Source organism: Mustela erminea, chromosome 5, assembly GCF_009829155.1.
Source record: "Mustela erminea isolate mMusErm1 chromosome 5, mMusErm1.Pri, whole genome shotgun sequence".
Classification (NCBI taxonomy): domain Eukaryota; kingdom Metazoa; phylum Chordata; class Mammalia; order Carnivora; family Mustelidae; genus Mustela; species Mustela erminea.
Window position 1 is genome coordinate 142832941 of NC_045618.1, and position 24099 is coordinate 142857039.

At 58.8% G+C, this 24099-nt stretch overlaps 1 protein-coding gene across 2 annotated transcripts; it reads left to right on the plus strand.

Moving 5' to 3' along the window:
- The first annotated feature begins 7739 nt into the window (after positions 1-7739).
- DLK1 (delta like non-canonical Notch ligand 1) lies at positions 7740-15728 on the plus strand. Of its 2 annotated transcripts, XM_032345287.1 has the most exons (6): positions 7740-7973; positions 9242-9305; positions 9782-9912; positions 12869-13010; positions 14739-15018; positions 15244-15728. In XM_032345287.1, the coding sequence occupies exons 1-6, from the start codon at positions 7907-7909 to the stop codon at positions 15484-15486; spliced, it is 927 nt and encodes a 308-aa protein (XP_032201178.1). In that variant the 5' UTR covers positions 7740-7906; the 3' UTR covers positions 15487-15728. The 2 variants fall into 2 exon arrangements, with proteins under 2 accessions (XP_032201178.1, XP_032201177.1); XM_032345286.1 differs by having other exon boundaries at positions 14739-15728.
- The last annotated feature ends 8371 nt before the right edge of the window (positions 15729-24099 follow it).

A 24099-nucleotide genomic window follows, 5' to 3' on the forward strand; every position in this document is an offset into this window, starting at 1 on the left:
GAGCGGGGTGTGGAAGAGGCCGACTTTCCCTCGCTCGGCTCCTTCCTCTTCTTCCTCCCGCCCTCCCCTCCCCTCCAGCCCGCCCTCCCGCCCTCTCTCATCCCTCCTTTTCTCCTTCTCTCTACCTTCCTTCCGTGGAGACAGGACCACGCTCCGCGCTGTGCATTTGGAAAACCTGTCTCGGACTCCTGTCCTGAGGACTCCAGGGACTTGGAAGACCCCGATGTGGCCTTTGGTGGCAGAGTCTGGTAGCTTGGGCCGGGGGGGGGGGGTGGTGGCTAGGATGGGGTAGGGGAGTGAATGGGAGAGCCAGTGCAGAGGTACTTGGGGCCTGTGTGCCCAAGGACAGCGGCAAGGCCAAGGGAGAAGAGTCCAGATCTTGGGTTGCTGCAGGGCTCCTGGTGGCTCTCACGAGGCCCGAGGATGACGGATGGAGATGGCCATTTCTGAGAGGTGGGGGGGGGGGGGCAGGCAGACATTCTGAGGCAGTGAGGCTGTCCCCACCCCCTGGCAACGGCTTTGGAATAATAAAGGTCCTGGGAGCCAGACTCCATCACGCACGTGACTGAACAGGCCAGGCCAGGCCAGGGAAGAAGAAGAAAAGGGAGGGAAGGTGAGGAGAGCATGAGCCCAGCCCCAGGGGAGCACTCGTTCCCTTCTAGTCATGCTGCAGGACACCCGGCTTCAACAGCCTTGTCCTGCTTTGCCAGTGCCTTGCTGTGTGACCTAGGGAGACTTGCTTGGCCTCTCTGGACCCCAGCATCAAGTTCTGCGGCTAATAGGGTCCCCAAGATAGAGGGGAGGAACCAACATTTTGGCACAGGGATCAAATTCACACTCACTGCGAAAGACCAGACTGGAGGTGGGGCACCAAGCAACCGTATGTGTGTTGGGTTGGGGGAGCCAGGGTCAGATAGGGCTGGATGTCCCCTGCCCCCCCCCCATCCCTAGCTGGAGTGTGACTGCCAACAGTGAGGTTGGGCCTCTGGAGGCGCGGAGCGTCACCATAGGAACAGGCTCTTGGAGTGCAGAGAAGCCGGGCTCTGGGGGAGGTGGGCGGGGGGGGTGTGGGTAATGGGGGGGCACTAGCCTAGGTCTCCGGCAGCTGCTCCCCACGTTCTCCATTCCTAGTCAAAGAACTAAGAGGGCCCCACTGGGGAGAGGACAAGGGGGGAAACCACTGCAACCTTAGGGTCCTCCGTCCTTCAGGAAGCCCAGTTTGGGGGGTCAGCAACCCCAGGAGCCCGGAGATCAGAGGTGGCCTGAGGGCACTGGCTCGAGAGGGCCACCTGGCCTCGGCCAGTTGCTAGGACACAGGATCTCTCCAAGGGGCCCCTGGTAACCCTCAGAGAACACTTTGGGCCTTATTCATTTACTCATTAATTCACTTAATCCACCGGGACCTCGTGGGTAGCCCTGCAGGCCCCAGGCGGAGGGGCAGAGGGCCCAGGAAGGCGCCCTTGGCCCTGCCGAGGTCCGATGCACGTGCACAACCCATTAACACCAGGCGGGGAAAGGCGTCCGAGGTGGATGGGTGGTGCTGGAAGTGGCGGGGATGAGGCCAGAGGCTCACCGGGGTTCAGTCCTGGGCCAGGACCCACGCAGGGGGACTGGGGCCTTTGGTGGGTGGGGGCTGGGAGGCCGGGGGTGGGGTGGGGAGGGGAGGCAGGGGCGGACACCCGACCTCTGACCTCCCACCTGGCCTCCCAGGGCCCCACCTGGGCAGGAGACCATTCCTTCCTTTGCAAGTGACCCACGATGCTTAGGGTGTAGTAACAGGGGGGACAACACTTTCGAATGTAATTGAATGAAAATGCTAATACCTCCTTACAAATAAGAGATAAATACAGAGCAGGGACGTCTTCAGTTCTTCAAGAGCTCTGTTTTCACATCCGTAAACTCGACAGGTACGCCAGGCCGTGCCACGCTGAATAGCTCTCTTTCCCTAGGCCAGGCCAGCGGAGACGGAGAGAGAGGTCGTGATCCTGCTAGGGTCTTTTTTTCCCCTCTGCTACGATCTTAAACTTGCGTTAAGCTGGGGCTAGGACGGGGGTCCTCCCTCCGGTGGCTCAGGGCTTGAGAAAATGATTTCTCCTCTTTCCACGTGATCGGCGACCCTCGGTCTGTGCCTCTGAAGGGCCCGGTTTGCTGTGGCCTCTCGGAAGGGTGGGTAGGTCGGCATGGCTGGGGTGGGTGGGAGCAGCTTGGCCCAGGGCCCAAGCCTCAGCACAAGTCTGGGCAAGACACGTTCGTGGGTCAGCCCTGGTATGAGAAAAGGCAGATTCTTGTTCCCCAGATTGTTGGCCAGGGTAAGGGAGTTTGTGGCATCGTCAAGAACAGTCAAGAGGGCTTTATATCTAAAATGCTGCCAGTTTCGTAACCCTCCCTCTCCAGCCCCCACTGTGACCATCTCGGTGTCATGCGTGCGTGGGTGTGTGCGGAAGTCCCCCACCGCCCCGGAATGGCACACCTTGGTGGCCTCCTACACATTCCGCCATCCCTCAGCCCAAGGACCCCTGCCCTCCGGGAAGTGCTCAGTCCCCCCTCCCAGCAGCCACTCCCCCTTGGCTCACCTCCCCGCCTTGACAGGTCACAGGACTCTAAGCATGAAGTGTCCCCAATCCACCAACCCTTGGAGGTGAGGGGTCACCCTGGGCTCCCTCACTAAGCACCCCCCATCAACGCTGTCTGGTCCTGCCCGCCCCCACCCCGCGCTGTGGGAGCTCAGCCGGTGCTCAGTGCACAAGGCGACGAGATTACGTTTAAAAAGGTGAGCCTCCGCTCTATGGAAAATTAACTTCTGGGAATTTCTGATGAATGAAGAATTAATGTAGTTTCTGCCCAAGCCTGCATCGACAGGCGAAGTGATGAAAAGACTCCTTTCTCCTCTGGTTGTGATCCTCTCCCTCCCAGGCGCTGGGGGGGCCGGTGTCATTTCCCTCCGAGGGCGGGGACAGGGCGGGGAGCTGTTGCTAACCCCTCTTGAGACCCCGCGAGCTCCCCACGCGCACAGCATGACTCAGTGGCGCCCTTTAAGAGGAGAATTTGATTGATGACGTGGACAATTAGACTTGTGAACGTGGCATCCGCGTCGATGGCAATGGCGAGAAAGGAAGCGAGAAAATCTATTTTTGCTCCCATCGATGGGGCGGCAGGCCGCCGGGGGTGCGCAGGGCAGAGGTGCGCCCCCCGTCGCTCGGCCACGTGGGCCCCGGGCTCCCTCGCAAGCCCTGAGGCCCCGTGGCCCCTGCAGGGCCGTCACGCGCCTCTCCTGGCCCTGCCACGAGGCCTCGGCTGCCGCCACCTTCCCTTCTTGGCTCCCTCCGCCGAGCGCCGGGCCGCGGCCACTCCAGCCTGAAGAGGCTTCTTTGTGATTGAACTTGAAACCAAGCCGTCTGTGTCGTGTTCATGGTGTTCTCGAGCCTAAATGCACCCGCGGCGCCTCGCCTTCCCTCCATCCTCTGCCTCCCCCCCCCCCCGGGGCCCCCTCCCCTCTGCAGGAAAAAAGAGAATTTCTCTCTTCAAAGATGAACTTCAGCTTGGGGCAAGAATGGGAATCGGGGCTTCTGGGCACCTCTTTGGTGTTTGCCCTCACGCTCCCCCCCCCCACGGAAGGGAGGGCAGGGTCCTGGTGGTGCCCTTGGGGTCTTCCTGCTGACTCCCGCGCCACCCTGCTTGCTCTGGCCACAGCCCTCGGCTGAGCAGACAGCCCAGGGCACCGACTTCGGGTCCCAGCTCCACTCCCCATCAGCTGTACACGCAGCTCTGCGTCTCCCGGCCTCCCTGCCCTGACCCAGCCCAGACTGGAGGAGGCTCAGATAAGACGGCCTCTGCTGGGGAGCTCAGCCAGAATCGAATTCCAAGGGGACAGACAGAAAAGGCAGGGCCCGCTTGCCTGTAACCCCCCTCACTCCTGGGCTGTGTGTGTGTGTGGGGGGGGGGGTAGCGGGGAGATCCCTGCCCTGCGGTGTCCAGATTCCAGGCGCAGGGCTCCAACCAGGAGAGCTAGAGCTCTCTGGGCAGGGCTGGGGGAAGCTGCGTCCTCTTCCGGAGGGAGGAGGGTGTGGTGTTTGCAAGAGGGAGGAAGAAGAATGAACAAATGGCACCTGGCAGTTTTTTGCCACGCCTCAGTTTCCCCAACTGTATAACATCCCGCTAAGACTGGACCCGTTGGGGAAGCAGAGACTTCCAGAAACCACAAACAAAGCCTCAGGTTGTGGAGATTCTCAGCTGTTTGGGGGGGGGGGTTGCAGAGCAGAGGTCAAGATGGGGTGAGGGCGAACCCCCCCTGCTCCCCCCCAAGCTGCCTTGTGCCCGCCCGGGACTAGCTGGTCTCGGAGGCCACTCCAGCCGGACCCTGCTGGGCTTCCTTGATCAGCAGTTTTGCCTTTAATCAAGTAGTCTGGTGCAGGGGGGCGGGGGGATGAGGAGGGAATCGTCTGGAGATAACATTTCTTTGGTTCCCTCAGAAAACTTTCGCCCCTCACTGGCTCCCTTGCTGCCCGCTGGAGGGAGGTCTCTGGGGTTGCCGACGGCACCGACGGCCACTCGGCAGGCAGAGGGAAGGAGCCTGGCCTCAAGCCCTGGCCCGAGTTACCATCCAGCCCCACGGGGGGCAGGCTTTGTCCCTGATCCCCGTGCAGACCACCGGTGGAGCCCTGCTCTGCTGCCCAGTGGGCCAAGCGTTTTCCGAGAGTGGGGCCTGCTTGCCTTCTCTGTCATCTCCTCTTTTATTCTATTTTACTTATATTTTTTTTTTTTTGGAGGAGAGGGGAGGGCGGGGAGTGGGGCACAGCTCGAGAAGGTCGTCCTGACTCCTCTGGTCTACTTGCAAACAGCAGGCGGTGCTGACTTCTCCCCAAGGGACCTGCTTGGCATTTTCAGACTTTCTATGCAGCCTTGAAGCCTGTGACAGGCACCAGCGTCCCCTCTCCCCACCGCCCCTCAGCTACCCTTTTTCACTGTCTGCCTGCTGAAAAGAAATCTCCAGTCTCCCGTATTTACAAACACTTCCTCCTTGAGACAGACAGAAACCAACAGAAAGCCCCAGGCCCAGCAGCGGCCCTGCAGGAGGCTCTCAAGAGGGCAAGGTCAGAATCCACCCCCCCCCCCCCGCCCCCGGGGCTCTCTAGCCTACTGGGGTGGAGGCCCAGTGGCAGCTGTTGGAGGAAGGGCAGGAAGGCGCCAGGCCTTGTAAGTATAGTGGATTTTTACTTAGGAAAACCCAAGTCCCCTTTGGGGACAGGTGTGGCTTCCCTGTTTATAGGCAAGGAAACTGGGCTCTGAGGGGCAAGTGACTGGCCCAGGGCCCTCAGCAGGCTGGGGATGGAGCCGGGATCAGCGAGCAGGTGCCAGCCAGCCAAGACCCTGCCCTTTCAGCCTAAGCCCCTGACATTTGGACACGGATGCCCTTGGGTGAGACTGCCCTCCTCAGGCCTCCCTCCCTTTCCAGAACTGGGGAGGGCAGCAGTGGGAAGGGACTGCCATGGAAAGGGAGGGGTCGAGGTGAGGGTGCACTTGAGGGCCTCAGCAGGGCGCCTGTGGCGCTCCGCACAGTCCATCGGGCGGCACCTCGTGACTCGGTCTGGGAGGAGGTCCTCGCCCCAGGCCGTGCAGCCCAGAGATCCCCCGCCCCTTCTTCAAGTCTGGCGGGGAACCCAGCCCTTCCCCATCTGCCAGCGGTGTAGGATAATTTTGGAGGCTGAGGTCAGGGTCCTTGGAGGGAGGAAAGGAGGGGGTCAGGGAAGCTGGGGCGATCTCCATGCCGTGGACAGTTAAACCTCCAGGCCTGGCCTGCCTGGCACGCCTGTTGGAACCCCCCGGGGCCTTGAGCAAAAGACCTTCCAGCTCAGAACTCCAGTTTCTTCATTTGAGAAGAGTTCCTGGAAGAGACTGGGGTAACGGAGAGGAAGGGGCACAGGGTGGGTGGCGGCTCCCCCAGCCTCTCGCTCAAGTGAGTCCCAACCTCACCCTGGCCCCTTCTGGGTCTCCTGCACCCAACACCCAGGAAGAGGCACCTTCCGAAGGGGACAGGGGGTGGGGGCTTCCCTCGTCTGTCCTCCATGGAGTCTGCCCAGGGGGCTCCAGGGTCTGCACCGGGGCGTGTGCCCTCCCACAGCTGTCCCACTTCGGAAGCACAGACTTAGGGCCTTAGGGCCTGTGGGCCCGTGGGCCCAGGGACTCCCGGTGGTCTCTCTTCCCACCGCTGTCCTGAGATTGGAGAGTATGTCCTCAAACCTGCCAGGGCCAAGGCCCCCCACCCCATGACCCAAGTGGCAGAGAGCACGCGCTCAGCTCAGATGACAGGGAGGCCATGAAGGGAATCTGTTCCCAAACTAATCTATGCCCATGAAGCCCATATAAACGACCCATCTAAAGGTCATGACCTCCTGGGACCCTTTCCCAGCAAGTTAAAGACCTTTGATACCTTCTGCCACCCCCCCCCCCACCCCACCTACCCGTCCCTATGCCTCCTCTCCACCCCAGCATCCTGATCAGGACAGGGCCTGGAGATCTGCCCAGAGAGGCTCTAAGCTCAGGCTGGGGGCTCTTCCCCAGGAGCTCCTGGGAGGGGAGGATCTCTGGCAAGGTCAGCATCCCCACCCCCACAGCCCCCTCGTGACTCTTCTGGAGGCCTCCCAGTGGGTCTGGAATATGTGCCGAGGGCTTGGTGTGCAGCTGCGTGAGTGTGAGCGGACTTGTGAGCTCGCCCACATGTGTCTCTGCGTGTTTGCGTGTGTGCTGGGCGGCAGTGCCTCCGTGTTTTGATGAGTGTGCCACCGAGAGCCTGTGACTCGTGAGTCTGGGGTGCTTGTGACTATCACGTCTGGGGGGCCCTACACCTGCGTGCGGGAGTCTGTGGTCTCTGTGTCTGCGTGGCTGAGGGCCTGACTGCTCTGCCCGCGTCTGCCCGCGTGGGAGTGGGGGTCTGCGTGTTTACCAGTGAATGCGTCTGTTCAGGTGTGCACGTGGCTCTGCCCGTGTCTCTGTGTGGCCCAGACGGGTGGGCCGGTGGTGAAGGAGGCCCAGGGTTTCATAACTGTGTGTCCCCCTGCCTCTCTGCGTGCCCATGCCTGAGCCTGTGACGATCCCGACTATTTCCATAACCTGTGATTGCGTTGCAGTGTGTGCTGGTGGTGTAGGGTGTGTCTGGCTTGTGGTGTGTGTGTGTGTGTACGTGTGTGTGTGTGTCTGCATTTTCCTGCGTCGATCCGGCTAGGGGTAGGGGGGTGATCAGGCTTCTCCTCTGTGTTTTCCTGAGTGCGCATGTGGCGCCAGCGTGTTCCTCGTCTCTAGAGTGTGCGTTTGTGTCTTCCTGGCCGTGTGAACCATGGCATGCGTGCTCGGGACCTTGGCGCTCAGTGTTTTGGTGCTTCTCTGCGTGTTTCTGTATTCTGAGCGCGTGCTGGCCCCTTCCTGGGGTCTGCGGCCCAGCCCCGGGTCGGTCCCTGCCCCTGGTGCTAAGCGGGCCCGTGTGTGTGCGCCCGCGGGCCGTCCTGTGTACAGATCGTGTGCCCAACGTGCGCGGGGTACCTGTGCCCGTCTAGCCAAGAGCGCTCGGCGCGCGCGAGCCGCTTTCCGGGACGCCGCAGTGGTGGGGGGCGGCCCCGCGAGGGGCGGGGGTCACCGGGACTGGCCGGCGCCGGCCCCGTGCGCGCGGAGGCGGGGGCGGGGGGCGGGGGCCGCGGGGGGGCGGCGGTACGAAAAGGGCGGCGCGCGCGGCGGCAGAGGCAGCTCGGCGGCGGCGGCGGCGGAGAGCGCAGCGCGCAGCCCGGTGCAGCCCTGGCTTTCCCCTCGCCGCGCGCCCGCGCCCCCTTCCGCGTCCGCAACCAGAAGCCCAGCGCGGCGCCCGGAGCCGGACCCGCGCCAGCGCCGCTCCCGGGACCGCGACCCCGGCCGCCCCGCGATGACCGCGACCGCAGCCCTCCTGCCCGTCCTCTTGCTCCTGCTGGCCTTCGGCCACAGTGTCCATGGTGAGCGCACCCCCCCCGCCCGGCGGCCTGGCTCGCGCCCCCTCTGGGGAAGCCTGCGACGCCCCCCGCCCAGCCGCCGGGTGCCCCGCGCGCCCCGTCCCATGCGCCCCAACTCACGCCCGTCCCGCCTAACCCTAAGCCCCGCACGCTGCTGCCTCGCCCTCCCCGCCACCCTCGCATGCCAAAGCCCCGGCCCTGGGGTCCCGGAGAGGGGTGGGGGCAGGGGAAGTGTGGGACCCCTCCCAGTCCCTTCCCGCCCCGCAGAAGTGGCGCTCGCAGGGGTGTCGGTGCGCGGAGAGAGGAGGTATGGAGAAACGAGGTGATGCCCGGGAGCCCTGTGTGGAAATGCTCTGGGGTGCAACTTTGGGGTGTCGCTGCGTGCGCGTTCAGGAACAGGTCTGTGGGGGCAGCGGGGGGTGGCTTTGCCGTCGCAGCCCCGAATTCCCAACGAGGAGCCCCGCGCGAGCCCCTCCTGCGTGGCGTTTCTCTCGGTGAGGGGCTGCGACACTTCTGTCTGCAGCGGCCATCTGTCTCTGACAGTGAGAGAGTTGCCCCTTCCCGCAGTGCCCCCCGCCCCCACTGCACCAGCGCTGATGGGGGAGCTGTCTGGAAAGCTGGGGAGCTAGTTGGAGTGAATGCACACAGTAGGCACGGAGGAAAGTGTCCGCATCTCTAAACAGTGTCAGAAATGCAGAATCTGTTTTGCAAAAACCCTTGCGTCTTTCTAATAGGAAGAGTATGGGGTGGGGGAAATTGGGGGAATTTGACCTGCGCACCTGGTTTAACGGGGATTAACCTTTAAGAAAAATCCTGAAGCCTTACCTGCGAGGCTGCCAGGTGAAACTGTCTGGCCTTTTCGGAAGCTGAATGCCTCCAAACCTGCTCCCCATTTAAGGCTCACTTTGCGAAAGTGAGGGCTTGGCTGTGGGCCCAGGGGTCAGAATCTTTCCACTCACTGTCTCCATATCCCCGCTTTTAGCATTTGAGGTTTCATGTTCTGGGGGGGTGGGGGTGGAATTAGGTGTCTAAGCTGCTCCTAGGAACTAGGCGGTTTACTGTGGTCACTTGATAACCAGGAACATGGCAGAGATTTTTTTTCCCCTGAGTGGGCTGATGTGAGATGCCTACTGTGTGCCAGGCTGCTGGGACCAGAGAGGGTGTTTGACTTCCCCCAGGGTGTCAGCCGTGGGCTGCTGGGGAGAAGACAGACTTTGTCTTGGCCTCTGGGGCCTCTTGGGGTGAATGGTGTAACGTTTCTTGTGCCTCAGGAGCTGAATGCTTCCCGGCCTGCCACCCCCAAAATGGATTCTGCGAGGATGACAATGTTTGCAGGTAATGGGGTGGCTCTCCTGACGTAGCTCGTAGGTGGTCAGGGCAGAATCCCGGGGAGTCGGGGTGTCAGGCAGGAAGAGGGGGGCTTGGTTGCTGGGTTGCGGCAAACTGCTTCCTCGCCCCCGCAGGAAACTGGTGGGGGGGGGAGGGGGAGCAGAGGAGGAGAAGAGGGCAGGGGACAGGGGACAGCCATGACTCCCCTCTGCTGACTCAGAAGTGGGGGTGTTGAGAGAGCCCCTCGCAGGGTGAGACCAGTGCAGGCCACTGCGGCAAGATGCAGTGCTCCCCCCCAGCCCCCGGGCTCTCAGGGACCCCGGAGTCCTGTTCAGGTGACTGGTGTTTGCTTCCTGGGACCTGCTGGCATGGTACCATGCAGATACCCCCAAGGGATCTTGGCTCCACAGAAGGCAGCCTGAGCTCCCCCTGCATTCCTGCTCCCCCATATGTCCCCATCTTTCTCCCCCCCACCCCTACAGGTGCCAGCCTGGTTGGCAGGGTCCCCTGTGTGACCAGTGCGTGACCTTTCCTGGCTGTGTTAACGGACTGTGCGTGGAACCCTGGCAGTGCATCTGTGACGATGGCTGGGACGGAAACCTCTGCGACATAGGTGGGCGCCCCACCCCATCCCTGCCCTGGGCGCCCAGCCACCTCCTCCCAGCCCGCGGCAGCCTCCCCTCCCCCTCCCGCCTCATTCCCACAGCCCAGGGCTCTGTATGGTAACGATCTGTTAATATACTTCCCGCTGGTGCCCAGAGCCTCCTCACTGGTGGACTTAGATTTGCTCCCCTCTGCTCCCCCAGCACCCAGAGATGGCCCTCTGGGTTGGGGGGGTGCCCGGCAGGGAGCTGCCTGTTGAATAAAGAGGCACGACATTAAGCACATGCCACACAAAGCTGAACGGGTAGAGACCTGGGTATCCTCTTGGGGTCACTAAAGCTCTGAGGGGGTAGAGACTGGGGGTAGGGGGGGTCACAGAGCCAAGCCTCCAGGAAATGCACACAGGAGGCTGCAAAAACACATGAACAAACAAACAAACGAAGGGGCGGGGGCGGGGGTGGGGAGCAGGCGCTGAGTCAGGGCCTGTAGGCAGTGCCGGGCTGGTGTGGTCCGTGGGTCAGGTGTAGGGGGAGGCTGGGGGTGGGCAAGGCTGAGATGCTGTCAGAGTACAGATCGGTGTTATCGGCTGATTTCATTAATTTATGCAACCTTTGCCCTTCGTTACCCCAAGCAAATTGAGAGTTGGCTGTCCCTGCATTTTTAGGCTACAAAATGTCCATTAAAGGCCATTCTCATTTGGCAGGACCTGCCCGGAAGCCTGGGCAAACGGGAGTCCTCGAAAAACATCCCAGCAGCGTAGGGCAGCCGCCACAGGGCCTCTGTCCTTCGGTCGGTCCTCAACCTTAGCAGGGCATGAGGGGTACCGATAGGGAAATCGAGGCCAAGGGAAGTCAAAGGCTGCACTTAGGGACACAGAAGGTGTTGGGAGAAAAGCCAGCTAAAATCCCTTGTCCTAGCCCCAGAACTGGGGTAAATCTCTTCTGGGGTCATTCGTAATCCCCACCCTTAAGGACCACGGAAGAGCGTGTTGTGACCCCCCACCCCCGCCCCCCATCACCAGGGCAACAGGCTTTCCTCATCGAGCCCCCCCAGCACAACGTTGTCTCAGGTCCTTAAAGGCCCTACAGGTGACTCATGCTGGGATCAGCAGTAGCCTTGCTGCCCCTCCGCCCCCTACCCTTGGAGCTGCTTTGGGACCCACAGGATCCCAGAAAAGCTACCTCTTGAGGTTGGGACTTTAAGCCTGGAGCCCACCCTCCTTGGTGTCTGGTTCAGGATTGCCCCCTCCCTGCCCATGGAGTTTTCCAGACAAAACGTTCCCTCCTCCCTGGGTTGACAAAGCCTCTCAGCCTGGGCCTCTGGGTCCAGAGGAAACAACCCTCCGGGTAATTAGCCTCTCTCTCCTTTCTCCGGGTCTCTGAGGGTGTCCGGGTCGCAGCTGCTGCCCCGGCAGAGACCCCCGGCGGCTTTCTCCCCTGCCGCGGCTTAATCTACCCTACTTTGCTGCTGGAGGCCCAGGAGTTGGAAGAGTAGGATCGTCCTTTGGACCAAGCAGGGGGTGGTCTCCGGATCCCGAGCTCAAATTTGAGATTCCCAGTAATGGAGTTGCTGAGAGCCAGGACTGGGAGCCGCTGCCAAGGCTTCTCCAGTGAGCCGGGCTGGCACCTTTCCGTTATGGTAACGATAAATTCTCTTGATGTCCCCTTACACCAAGCCAGGCTCCCAGGGAATGCCTTGTGGGCTCTGGACAGGCCGTCAGCATGATGTTCCGGCTCTTCCCTGTTGACGGATTGCCACCTTCCCTACACGAGGGCACGGGGCTCCTTAAAAAGGGGGGGGATCCGCACACGTGTGGCCTCAGCACTGCGGACCCCCACCCATTCTGCCTTAACTTACTGCCTTTGTATTTGATAGGTGCCCCAGGGCAGCTCAAACAAACGTAGGAAACGAAAAAGGCCCCCCCCCCCCGTACCTCCCCCAGGCCCACCAGGGAGAGCCCCTCCTTTTGTCAGTGGGGAAAGTGAGGCACAGAGTGGGGAGGTGATCAACCCTGAGGCCAGTCTTGGAGAAAGTCCCTCCCCACCCTGCCTGGGGGCTGGGGTCCGCACTGGCAGAGAGCCCCTGACCCAGGCCCCTTTGTTCTGCGGTGCCTGGCTCACCGGTCCCCACATAATGAAGGGTGCGTGACGGGAGGTGTAAAAGGCCGCAGACATGTAGCAGTGCTCATGGAAACCCGCACGGACGGGAGAGCACTCAGACACTTCTAATTTCGCTGCCTTCAAAAGATGCAGCCTTTTCATCGGGAGCCCCTCTGCTCGCGCGCGCAGAGAGAGCGACCACCAGGAGGTGGAGGCATTGCTGGGGCTAAATCAGGTTTCTTGATTCCCGGCAGGAGTCTTCCCCACCCCCCACCCTGTCTCCTGCGCCCTGTACCCCCCACAACGGCCCTCCGTGATGGCGGAGTGTGAAGGGCAGCTGGTGTTTCTAACAGCTGGTGGCACGCTCGCCCTGAATGGCAGGGACCACCCCCCGCCCCCATAGGAGAAGCTGGACATGAAAATTTGTCTGGGGAGGCAGGCCCCGGGGAGCCTTGGCCTGGCACACATCCTGTTGTGCGGGGAGGGAAGGGGTCTGCAGTGAAAGTCTTGGGGCCGGACCAGAGAGGTGACCTGGTGCCAGGAAACGGGACAGCTGTCCTGGGTTGAGGAGCAGTGGGCAGCCGTGATTTTCTGTCCCCGTGACCTACCCCAAGGGTGCCCCTTCATCTCCCTGAGCTGCTTAAACCGCTGCAGAGTTTCGGGGGGGCCACTACACCCTCCTCTTCGGGACCTCATTTGGTGACCATTGGTGGTGGCCACAAACACAAACACCGAGGCAGCTCACGTCGGGTCCCCCCACCCTCGCTGACCAGCCAGAGGGCTCTGTCCCCCCACCCCCCCCCCGCGTCCCCTTCTCCCTCCCTGGAGGAGGGGGTGACAAAGTCTGCTTTTCCCTCCCCACCCCAGATGTGCGGGCGTGCGCCTCGACCCCCTGCGCCAACAACGGCACCTGCACGAACCTCGACTCCGGCCAGTACGAGTGCTCCTGCGCCCCTGGCTTCTCGGGCAAGGACTGTCAGAAGAAGGACGGGCCCTGCGTGATCAATGGGTAAATATTCTTTCCGACTCTGGGATCTGATGAATGCTGCTTTGATTCCTGCTTCACACCCCTAAAGACCCTTTCAGCCCAGCCCTGCTGGACCTGTCGCCTGACAAAGAAGGAGTAAGTGCCCGTCCTGCAGCCCCGCGGGAGGCCGTCCAGGATCGGGGTACTTATGGGGGAGTGTGTCATTTCCATCATTGCCGAAGTGACCCTGAAGGTGATTTCGTATTCCTTCCATGCCCCCAAGTCCCGATGCGCGTGCGTGATGGTGGCCGGGGCCGCCGACGGGAGCAGGGAGCCAAACGGTGTTGGAAGGGTAGCCCCGGGGGGGCGCTGAGACTTCTTGTGAAACCCACTCACTGCGTTTTAGGGGGTGGTTTTGGGGGGAACTGACAGACTCTGCAGCTGAGTTTTTGGGGCTGTCTTGGGGGATCCTGCTAGGCAGAGAAGAGAGGGGTCTTTGGCCAGTGGGGCTGGCGGGGGGGTCAGGGCTGGAGGGGGTGTTCAGCTCTCAGCTGCCTTCGGTGGGGCTGGGGCTCTGGGACTTCTGAGCAGTGGGCACGACTGACAAGAAGGGCCGCTTGCTTTCTAGCCCCCAAGCCATTTCCTGCCCTTATCTGTTCAGCTACACGGAGCCCACCCAGCCTTCTGCTGGGGCTTAAGCGGAGCAGGTCCGGGGCCAGGAGCCGGTGGGGTGGGGGAGACAGCCGCTACCAGGCAGAAGCAGCTTATCTTGACCTGACATTCCAGGGGGCTGTGGAGGACCCCGGAGCTGGCAGAGGCCACAAACAGGCATTTGTGCAGCCTGTAAAGATCAATGTTCAGAGGGGGTCAGAGGAGGGGGGGGGGTCACACCCGAAGTCCGCGTCTGCTTATTTGTGGGATGGGAAAATACGGAGCGAAACCTTTACAATGTTTTGCTTTTCTCCCCAACCAACTTGAACCAGTCTGTCAAAATAGAGCCCAGGGTCCTTGAAGTTCCTTCAGAGCCCAGCTCTTGTACAGACCCTCCCCACCAAGTGACAATGCTGATTTCTCGTGCTTACAGCTCCTTTCTTTCCCCGGATTTGGTATTTATCAGATGACAAAGGGTCTGCTCCTTTAAAAGCACTTAAATTAAATGCTCCTGTGCTCCGCTCTGAGCTAACAGCCCGTCTGGTCTGCATGCGGCACTCGGGTGAATGGGCCACTATCAAACCGCCGGGCACAGACGCCGGCCGGGCCAGCAGACAGACCGAGGCTTTCTTTCACTCCGAGTGTCCCCAGGGGCTTCCCGCACAATAGTCTGCAAGCTCTCTCCGCAACGACAATAGGATCACAATCAGGGTGGTGGTGTGGCTCGGGGAGCTGGTGGAGAGTGCGGGGACGTAGGCCCCCCCTCACCGCCCCCCTGCCCAGCGGCCCAGGGATGGAGCTAAGGGAGGGGGCTCGCTCCAGTCCTGGGTCATCACTAACTTTGCCTGTGGGCCTCAGTTTCCCCACCTGTCCAGGTGGGAGAGAGGACCTAAGAGGTGGGAGAGGAGACCATCCTCGGCCGGGGAGGTCAGGCCCCTTCCAGGCTGGCCGCTGGAGGGAGGGTGAGGCGCAAGCCTGTGCACGTCCAGCTCAGACCGCCCGGGAGCCTCTCTCGGGCAGGCAGGACAGCGCCTGGCGTCTCCCTGGCCGGCCCCTGGCACCACCGTCCTAGTCCAGCCGCCGAGGGCCCTTTACCGTGTCCCCCCTGTTGTTCTGCAGCTCCCCCTGTCAGCACGGAGGCACCTGCGTGGATGACGAGGGCCGGGCCTCCCATGCCTCCTGCCTGTGCCCCCCTGGCTTCTCCGGCAATTTCTGCGAGATCGTGGCCAACAGCTGCACCCCCAACCCGTGCGAGAACCAGGGCATCTGCACCGACATCGGGGGCGACTTCCGCTGCCGATGCCCCGCCGGCTTCGTGGACAAGACCTGCAGCCGCCCTGTGGGGAACTGCGCCTCCGACCCGTGCCTCAACGGGGGCACCTGCTGGCAGCACACCCAGGTGAGGTACGAGTGTGTGTGCAAGCCCGAGTTCACGGGCCCCCTCTGTGGCCGGAAGCGCGCCCCGAGCCCCCAGCAGGTCACCCGTCTGCCCAGCGGGTACGGGCTCACCTACCGCCTGACCCCCGGGGTGCACGAGCTGCCGGTGCCCCAGCCCGAGCACCGCATCCTCAAGGTGTCCATGAAGGAGCTCAACAAGAACACCCCCCTCCTCTCCGAGGGCCAGGCCATCTGCTTCACGGTCCTGGGCGTGCTGACCAGTCTGGTGGTGCTGGGCACCGTGGGTATCGTCTTCCTCAACAAGTGTGAGGCCTGGGTGTCCAACCTGCGCTACAGCCGGAGGCTGCGGCAGAAGAAGAACCTGCTGCTTCGTTACAACAGCGGCGAGGACCTCGCGGTCAACATCATCTTCCCCGAGAAGATCGACATGGCCACCTTCACCAAGGAGGCCGGCGAAGACGACATCTAAGCGGCGTCCCCGCCGGCCCCTCTCTGTTCTCGGGGTCCCGCAGAGCTCACTCTATGCGGTCTGTTCTCCTCTTTGTGGTGGAATTTGCTCTATTTTGTGTCGAATCTGGTGAACGCTACGCTTGCCTGTCTTACCTTTGTGTTGCTCTGTGACAAGTGCCGCGCGCCCAGAGCGTCCTCTTTCTCTCTCTTAATGCATGATCGAAAAACAATAATAAGAATTTCATCTTTAAACGAGTAAAAGATATAAGTATGTTATTCTAAACTTTAACTTAAAATCAAAAAGACCAAAAAAAAACAAGGCAACGATGCCGGGACTCGGCGCCGACACCCCTCCCCGAAGGGGTCTCGGCCACGGTCCTCGTGAAACCGTTACGAGTGCTGTGCATGACCACCCACTGTGACAAAGGCGAAAAATCTCTTCGTTCGTTCGTCCTCACACGCCACGTCCAACGCGCACTCACATCAAGTCCAACACCGCAACCTTTAGATCTTTCCGATTGAGTTGAGATTTTGCAGAGTGCGGCGGCCGTGTGTCAGGCAGAGAGAGCGCCCCGGGTTGGCTGCTGGGGGGGGGCCGGGACCTCGTCCCAGCCCTGCCACTGACTCGCTGTGTGATCCTTGGCGAGCCCCCCCGCCCGTCCCCACCCCGGGCCCACCTCTTCCCTCCCCCGCCCCTCGAGGGAGGGGGCTGGAACGCAGTGACCATCCGAGTTCTCTCTGGCTCTGAAAGTCTGAACGAGGAACGAAGGGGTATGAACCAAAACAGGTCCTGACCCTAAACATGAGGATCTGATGATGACGGGGTCTCGTCCCGGGACCCACAGGTTTTGGCCTATCCTGGAGGCACACTTGACGTTTTGAGATCGATCCTTGCTGCCTCTCTCAAAGTGGGGAGCCTCCTGGCTCGCTTTCGGTCTGGAAGCCATCGGCCCCCTTTGAGTCACACAGTGCAGCCTGACGTTGCCACTTGGGCAACCCCCAGCCACCCCTAAATCCTCAGCACTTTACCTGCCTTCCCTGTAGCTTAGAGATGTCCCTTGAAATTTAAATGCCCCTTGAACCGCAAGTGCCCCCCTGGCGATATCTGAGCAGCAACACATCCTCACCAAGGTTTGCACAGGGTTTAGTGGGAAATTGTCGCTCGTGGGGCGTCTCCTAGTTCTGTGGCCCCAGGTCCCAGACCTTGGTCTACACAACTGTGGATTTAATTTGTGTTGCTGAGTTAATAACTCTCAGATCCCGGAAGACCTAGCCAGCTTCTGAATTATAAATTTGACTTTTTTTAAAAAAGAGCATCTATCTTTTTTGCAAAAATAGAAAGAAATGGGACAGAGCTCTGTTTAGCTTTCCGACTCTTTGGGGTTGGGCAGCTAAATAGCCCTTCGGTACCAGTGAGAAATATTTTGCTTCTTAAATTATTTGGATAGGAAGCTATAGTCTCAGCTTTGTTGAGTATTACCTGCCGAGTTTACCTTGCTCCGAGTATTTATTTCCAAATCATCATCACCATCTTCCTGGTCATTCAAGCCATCCCCCCACACACACGGACATGCGTCACCGTCACTGTACAACCATTGATCGTCACCTTCAGCCTCCGACCGCTGCCCCCTGTCCCTCATCATCCTGAGTCAGAGCACCACTGTCATGTCCTCCAGCTCTCTGTGCCCCACCCAAGCCCCTGACCCATCGCTCCCAGTCCCCAAGCCCCTCCCACCCTGCCCCCCTGTCCCTGGTCCTCTGCAGGCAGAGGCCTGTCACCCCTTGAGCCCTCCCACCCCCACAGCTCTCGCCCAAGTCCCTTCCTCACCCGCCTGCCTCCAGGCAGTTTATCCTCAACCCCAAGACCCTGACACCCTTGCCCGCCACCGCCTCCCACCCCAAGCTCCCGTGCCCCTCCCCTTCCTGCCCTCACGCCCCGCCACCCCACCCCCGGACTCGGAGGGCGCCCGCCCCACGTCCCTTCTCCCCCATGTCATTCAGTCGTCATCTCGTCTCATCCTGAGTTCGTTTTGAGAGAGAAAAAATTTAAAAAGAGAACAAAAAAGAACCCTTGGCATGGCCGGGCGGGCGTCTGGCACCCCCGCCCGGCCTCTCTCGCGTGAGACCTTGACCGAGTCTGCCAACTGTTCTGACCCAGTTTCCCCAAACACAAAATTCTGAGATTGGCCCAACTGATTCGGTTCTCGTCCCAGGCTTCCCATCTCCGTGCTGTCAAGAGCAGCGCCTGCCCGCCCCATCCTCTCCCTACCGACGACATGGGAAAGCATCCCAGTGTCGCTCCTCGACCCCCTCCCCATCCGTCCACCGACTCATCCTCCATTCATTCGATCAGGAAGCATTTCCAGCACCTGCTGCGTGCAAGGCAGCGTGCCGGGAGCTGTGCGGCTCGCAGGATGAGGGCAGTCTGGGGGGGAGTGGACACGCCCGTGTCCCCAGGAAGCCAAGCAGTGCAGGTAAAATGCCGTGGGAGCAGGGGAGTCCTGACCAGACGCCCTTACAGCCTGACCATCATACCTACCCACGTGACAGATTATCTCTTACCAGCACACGACGAGGCCACCCCACCCAAATTCCACCACGCCCACTCGCACGCATCCCGCGAAATCAGAACGGTGTCCGCAGCCTCGACACGGTCTTCACGTCATGCAGAAATGGTCCAGTCCATCCTTTATGGGGTAACCAGATTCTGCTGAGAGTGTTGGGATCTTTGGCTGCCCAAGCGCACCTCGTGTGTGTTTGGAGTAGTGTGTAGTTTACGAAACAAACGGAGAAGCTCAAAGACAGCTGTCGAAGACGTGACCACCATTCGGTCCCAAAATTGAGAGAGGAGGAGGCGTGATGATCTTTTCTGTAACCAAAACATTTCAAAAATGTCAATGACGCTCTTTTTAGCTTTCCCGTTTCCTTAAACCAGACAAGCAAAAAATTTTGTTTATTGAAAAATAAACAAAACCCAAGGGCTATTGGTGTGTTTCTTTGATTTGCTGTGCGCCGGGCTACCGCGGTCCCTTCCCGCTGGCGGCCTTGGCCCCGAGCAAGCGGGGTCAGGGGCCCATGCTTTGGAGGGCCCTGCTGGGGCCCAGGCTGGCCCTTCCCACGAGGGGAGGAGACCACAGGCTAAGGGCTGAGCACTTCCCACCCCCCGCCCCTTCCAGATATACTCTGGGTGCCTAGAGCATGGATATTTCCTGCCCAATTGGCCCCAGCTCTTCCTTGGCTCTGTTTATAACAGTGGCTGTGGGTGGGGGGTGCGGAGGGAGCTGGGACTCCACGGGGAGGGGGAGGGACAAGGGGTTCCACACACAAGTGGCCAGAGGCGAGGGTAGGCTCTCCTATCCACCAGGTTCCGGCCCAGAGCTCCTGGGTAGGGGTCCCAGAATGTCACGCTGTTCTGGTCCTTCCAGAACTTAGTGCAGTTGGCATTGGACTTTGTTTGGTAGTGAGAGGGACTCAGAGGCACATCAGTACACAAGCCCCATTTAGACTCCTGGGCACGGGCTGCGAGGGACCTGCCGGTCTTACCACCCTGGCCTCGGGCCACAGGCTTGCACACTCAGTGCACTCTCAGCGCTGAGCCCTGGAGTGCTGACACTGCTCAAGCCTGCCCACCCCCCGCCCCCGGAGAGGGGTCCCCTGAACCCTTCCTCCTGGACACAGGGGCTGCAGTCCTGTCCCTTATCCCTGCTGGCCCAAGAGGTCACCCTGGGGCAGGGTCCCTTCCCCTACTTCCTCCCACAGGGCCTGTCCCTGCCCTCTACGGCTCTCCTCGGCCGGGCCCATGCCACGGCCCACCCGGCTGGCCAGCCTGGATCCGGGTGTCCCTGAGCCGCCTCCTTCCTTCTCTCCCACCGGCTCTCCCTTCTGTGCTGCTCTGCTCTCAGCTGGTGGGGGGGGGGTCCCGTCAAGGCCGGGGACACATGGGAGGGACAGACAGGGCGCTACAACCTCAGACATGGAGGCTATTCTGCAAAGTGTAGGAAAAGAAGATAATGAGGCTGAGGTAACAAACGTAGAAACTTCTAAGAAAGGGATGAGTTTTCCAGGAGAAATAACAAAATGGGGCCAGCAGGAAAGGCCAGTTACCTGGAGGAGACCCCCAAGGTGGGCCAGCTGTGTGTTGCCTGACTCGGGGTCCAGAACTTTTGTCCCTTTGACAGAAGGTGGTGCCTGAGCAGAGGTACAGCTCCAGAGCAATGAGAAAGAAAAGATGAAGCCTTCCCAATTCTCCCTCCCTTTTTAAAAAAGATTTTATTTATTTATTTGACAGAGAGAGACACGGTGAGAGAGAGAACACAAGCAGGGGGATTGGGAGAGGGAGAAGCAGGCATCTCGCAGAGCAGAGAGCCCGATGAGGGGCTCGATCCCAGGACCCTGAGATCGTGACGTGAGCCGAAGGCAGAGGCTTTAACCCACTGAGCCATTCAGGTGCCCCTTTTCAACTCTTTTTCCAAAGCAAGGTGAACCCCCGTGCTCAAACCTGACAAAGTCAATGGAAGGAGAGAAAAGCCACTGTCCTTACTCCCAAACAGAGAGGCGAATGTCCTCAGTGAAATAACAGAAGCAGGCAAACATTAAAAAAAAAAAAAAAAAATCGTGACCAAGTAGAGCATTTTCTGGGAAAGCAAATATAATTTAATATTAATCAACAGATTCATAGGCCGTGAACCCTGGAGAGGCCCCAGGAGGGAGGAAACCGTGGCAGATCACAGGTGACCTGACCTGGAGAAAGCCAGGAGGACCATCTCTGGCTGATTGATTGGGGCTGAAAAAAGGAGTATGACCTTGGAAACTGGGTGCTGTGGTGGTGGTGGGGGGGGGGATGTGCGGAGGACCCCAGAAGGGGGAAGGCCCAACCGTGGGGCAGCTGGGGTCAGCATGGGGGACACACATCAGGAGAGGCTGTGGTCATGAGGGGTGACCCACGGTGCCCCCAGTGCAGAGCCAGCCAAGGAACATAGCCAGCGATCTCCAGGTTCAGGAAGAGACAAGCGCGGCCCGTGGGCAGCAGGTGTACCGACTTCCCGGGAGGATACGACGAGGGGTGCAGCTGGACGGAGATCGAAGAGAAGGTGGCCCCCAGCACGGAGCCACCTCAGGTTGGAGCCCTGTTCGTGACAGCCCGTGGGTCCGGGGCCGTCCGCCCAGCCAGCGACTGACCCCGCCGTGCTTCTGACGCGAGTGTCTGTGGCTTTCTTCCCTTTAGCCACTCTCTCCCGCTGCTGAAGAGGAAAACATTCGCCCCACTTTTCCCATCCGAGACCCTCCGTTGTCCACAGCAGGGAGGAGGCGGAGACCCAGCGGCGCCCTCACCCCCATCCCTCACTGGGTCAGGAGCTCCCAGCAGCGTCGGGACTGCCGAGGGCTCTGTCCTGAAGCCGGAGCGGCCCCAGGCGTTGCTGTGCTGGGACCAGCGAAGATGCAAACGTAAGGACGGACTAATTTCAGCCCCAAATAAGTCAAAAGATAAAGAAAAATACCATGTCAAAGGAATTGGTGCCAGAAGAAAGTAGATGATATGCAATCCTGATTTAAAAAAAAAATATATCTAAGCAAACTGGGAAAGAGTGCATATATCCTTAATGTCACGAAGAATGTCTATCTTCAGCCATGTTTACTTTCCTACTGGTGCACAAAACCAAGGGCAGGTGAGGCCACATCTTACGCCCAGCAGCGAAGGGCTCTGGCTTGAGAGTCAGTGAGCCTGGCTTTGCACATGGCTCTGTCCCTGAGCCACCGACCCACACCCCCATCGGCAATGAGCAGCACCTCTGTCGGCTCTGACAACTAGACCAAAATGCCATAGCCCTGGGACTTCTATGACAGACACTTTTCTCTCACAGTTGCGGGCAGTCACATTCTAGTCGAAGGCCCTCTGCCTGGCTTGGAGATGGCCGCCATCTTGCTGTGTCCTTAGGAGGAAGAGAGAGAGAGACAGAACTTGCACTCTCTGCTGGCTTCTTACAAGGGCACAAGTCCCATCCTGGGAGCCTCGTGACCTCCCCAAAGCCCCAACTCCAAGTACCATCACACCGGGGGCTTAAGTTTCAATATATGAGCCCTATGGGGCCGGGGGTGGGGGTGGGGATGCATTCAGTCCACAGCACGCAGATAAGGAGAGCAATCCTTCTACTGTTGTTCTAGAACTTCTAGCCCATGTAATAGATAAGAAAACCCAAAAAGCCTGAGGTCCGGAAAGGAGATCACATGATGATTGAAGAATGATATTATTGTCTGACACGAAAACTCAAGAGAATGATCTAAAGTGAACATGAAAGTTAGCAAGAAGGTACACGTCCCCAACTTATCCAAAAGCCTGTATACCAGTAGTATGTCCAAAAATCGTAATGATGTACAATCCCAATGTTATAAAGATGTTAATTATCCCCCAAATTAATTTATAGCTTTAATGTTATTTATTGATACTCAATCACTAGACACCTCAGGTCCTAAAGTTGATTCGAAAACGATGAAGTAGGAAGAAGAACCATGAGAAGAAACAGTGAAGGGTCAAGCTGCGCCATCAGGTATTAAGCAGGAAACTGTATGAGTAAAAATCGCACAGGACAGACGCACAGCACTGGTTTCCTGAAGAGGGGACAGACAGACAGATGCCTGCCTAGATGGCAGCTTGGTAGGAATCTAATCTGTAGCCTCAACCGCTTATTTACAAATGTGGAAACTAAGACAAAAGATTCATGAGCCTCAAGTCCTCCCTTGAGGACAACTTGGTCCCTCAGGAGATGTTTGACAATGTGTGGAGTCTTTTTTTCATTGTCAAAGCTGGACGGGGTGTGATTGGCCCCCGATGGGTAGAGACCACTGATGCTGCCACCCAGCCGACAAAGACGAGACAATCTGCTTAACATAGAATTATTTGGCCCCAAATGGAGATTGTGCCCACTTAGAGAAACCCTGGTCCAGGTTGATGGATCAGGGACGAATCCACGGCAGTGCCATGTTGAGTGCCTCAGCTCCAAGTCGGCGGAGCTGTAACGTACACACAACGTTGTGCCAGTTTCAGGCGTCCGACGTGATGCCGTGATGCCGTGATGTGCGTGTATATTGCAAAATAATCACTGCCGTGAGGTTGGTTGACACACCCTTCACTTCTCATCGTGACCCTTTGGTTGTAGTGGGGACAACAGTTCAGATCCACTCTCCAGGTGACTTTCAAGGGTACAATTCAGTATTGTCACCTCTAGTCACGACACTGCACGGGGCTCCTGGACTTAACCGTGATAACTGGTGCTTTGTCCCCCTCGGCCAGCATCTCCTTGTCCCCCCACCTGCACCTCTGGTATCACCAACCTACTCTCTATTTCTAGGAGTTCAGCTTCGTCTGATCACATAGCCTTTGTCTTTCTCTTACTTCGTTTAGACTTACACCCTCAGGACTCATCCGTGTTTTCACAAATGACTTCCCTCCTTTTCATGGCTGATTAATACCCCGTTGTGACTATATTGTGTATCTCTCCATCTGTCTCTTTTTGTACATTTTCCTTATCTACCCACCCATTGTGGACACTTAGGTTCTTTCCATGTTTTTCTTATTGTAAATCTGCAATGAAACAGGAGTGCGTGTGTCGCTTCGAGATGGTGATTTATCCCTTTTGGATATGTGGCCACACCTCAGAGATACTGTGGGCTTGGTTCCAGACCACCACAATAAGGCAAATGCTGCATGAAACCCATCAATGTATTTTTCGGTTTCCCGTTGCATTTTTTTTATCCTCAACTTTAATTATGATTCAGAAAAAACTTAAGTCAATAACTTTCTCTGAAAAAATATGCTGACTGTAGGTAGTCTGCAGTCATTTGAGACAGGGGGAGAACTGGTAAGTTAAATTGCCCTCTTTTCTAGTCTGGAAACCATAAAAAGTCCCAGGTCCTGTCTGATTATAGGTATGCATGTGCCCAAAATGGATGAGAAGAAACAACTAGAAAGGCAAAAGCTACAAAGCTTAGGGCATGCAATGGGCTCTGAAAGTCTCAGAAATGTCCAGAGCAGCAACAAGGAACACGTGCCTGGCATTGAAGCCCTTTTCCGCCATCTTTGTCTCTTGCTCCACGTCTAAGGGCGCATGTGCCCTGGAGGGAACAGACACTCCCCTTTCTGTCCAGCTCATCCACCCCCTCGTCTGTAACTCAGCGTCCCACTGTTGTCGGCAGCTCTCTTGGCTCATCTTCCTGAATGGGGCCAGTTGCTTTGCCATTGAAGCCAGCAAAGGCATCTCTGAGTATGTGTTCCGATCGGTGCCATTAAGCTTCTCCCCAAACACAGTGAGAAATGGTGTGGTGTGAAGTATGTGGAACCCGGAGCCTCATTCGTCACGGTGTCCTGATACTCATCAGTCGGATTTTTCGCAGGGAGGCAAGTATATCATGCAACTCCTTGTCAAAATGCCAACAGAACTAAAACAAACAATCCTAAAATGTGTAGGAGGGGCGCCTGGGTGGCATAGCCAGTTAAGTGTCCAACTCTCGATTTCCGCTCTGGGCCTGATCTCAGGGTTGTGAGATCGAGCCCACGGCAAGCTCTGCACTCAGCAGGGGTCTTGCTTCTCTGTTTCTCCTCTCCCTCTGCTATTCCCTCTGCACGCTCTCTCTCAAA

What these genes read in the sequence shown, in the direction of transcription:
- DLK1 (XM_032345286.1), top strand. Translation starts at nt 7,907, where the DNA reads ATGACCGCGACCGCAGCCCTCCTGCCCGTCCTCTTGCTCCTGCTGGCC. An exon ending in CGGAAACCTCTGCGACATAG is followed by an intron (nt 9,913 to 12,868) that starts GTGGGCGCCCCA and finishes TCCCCACCCCAG; the next exon opens with ATGTGCGGGCGTGCGCCTCG. An exon ending in GGGCCCTGCGTGATCAATGG is followed by an intron (nt 13,011 to 14,738) that starts GTAAATATTCTT and finishes GTTGTTCTGCAG; the next exon opens with CTCCCCCTGTCAGCACGGAG.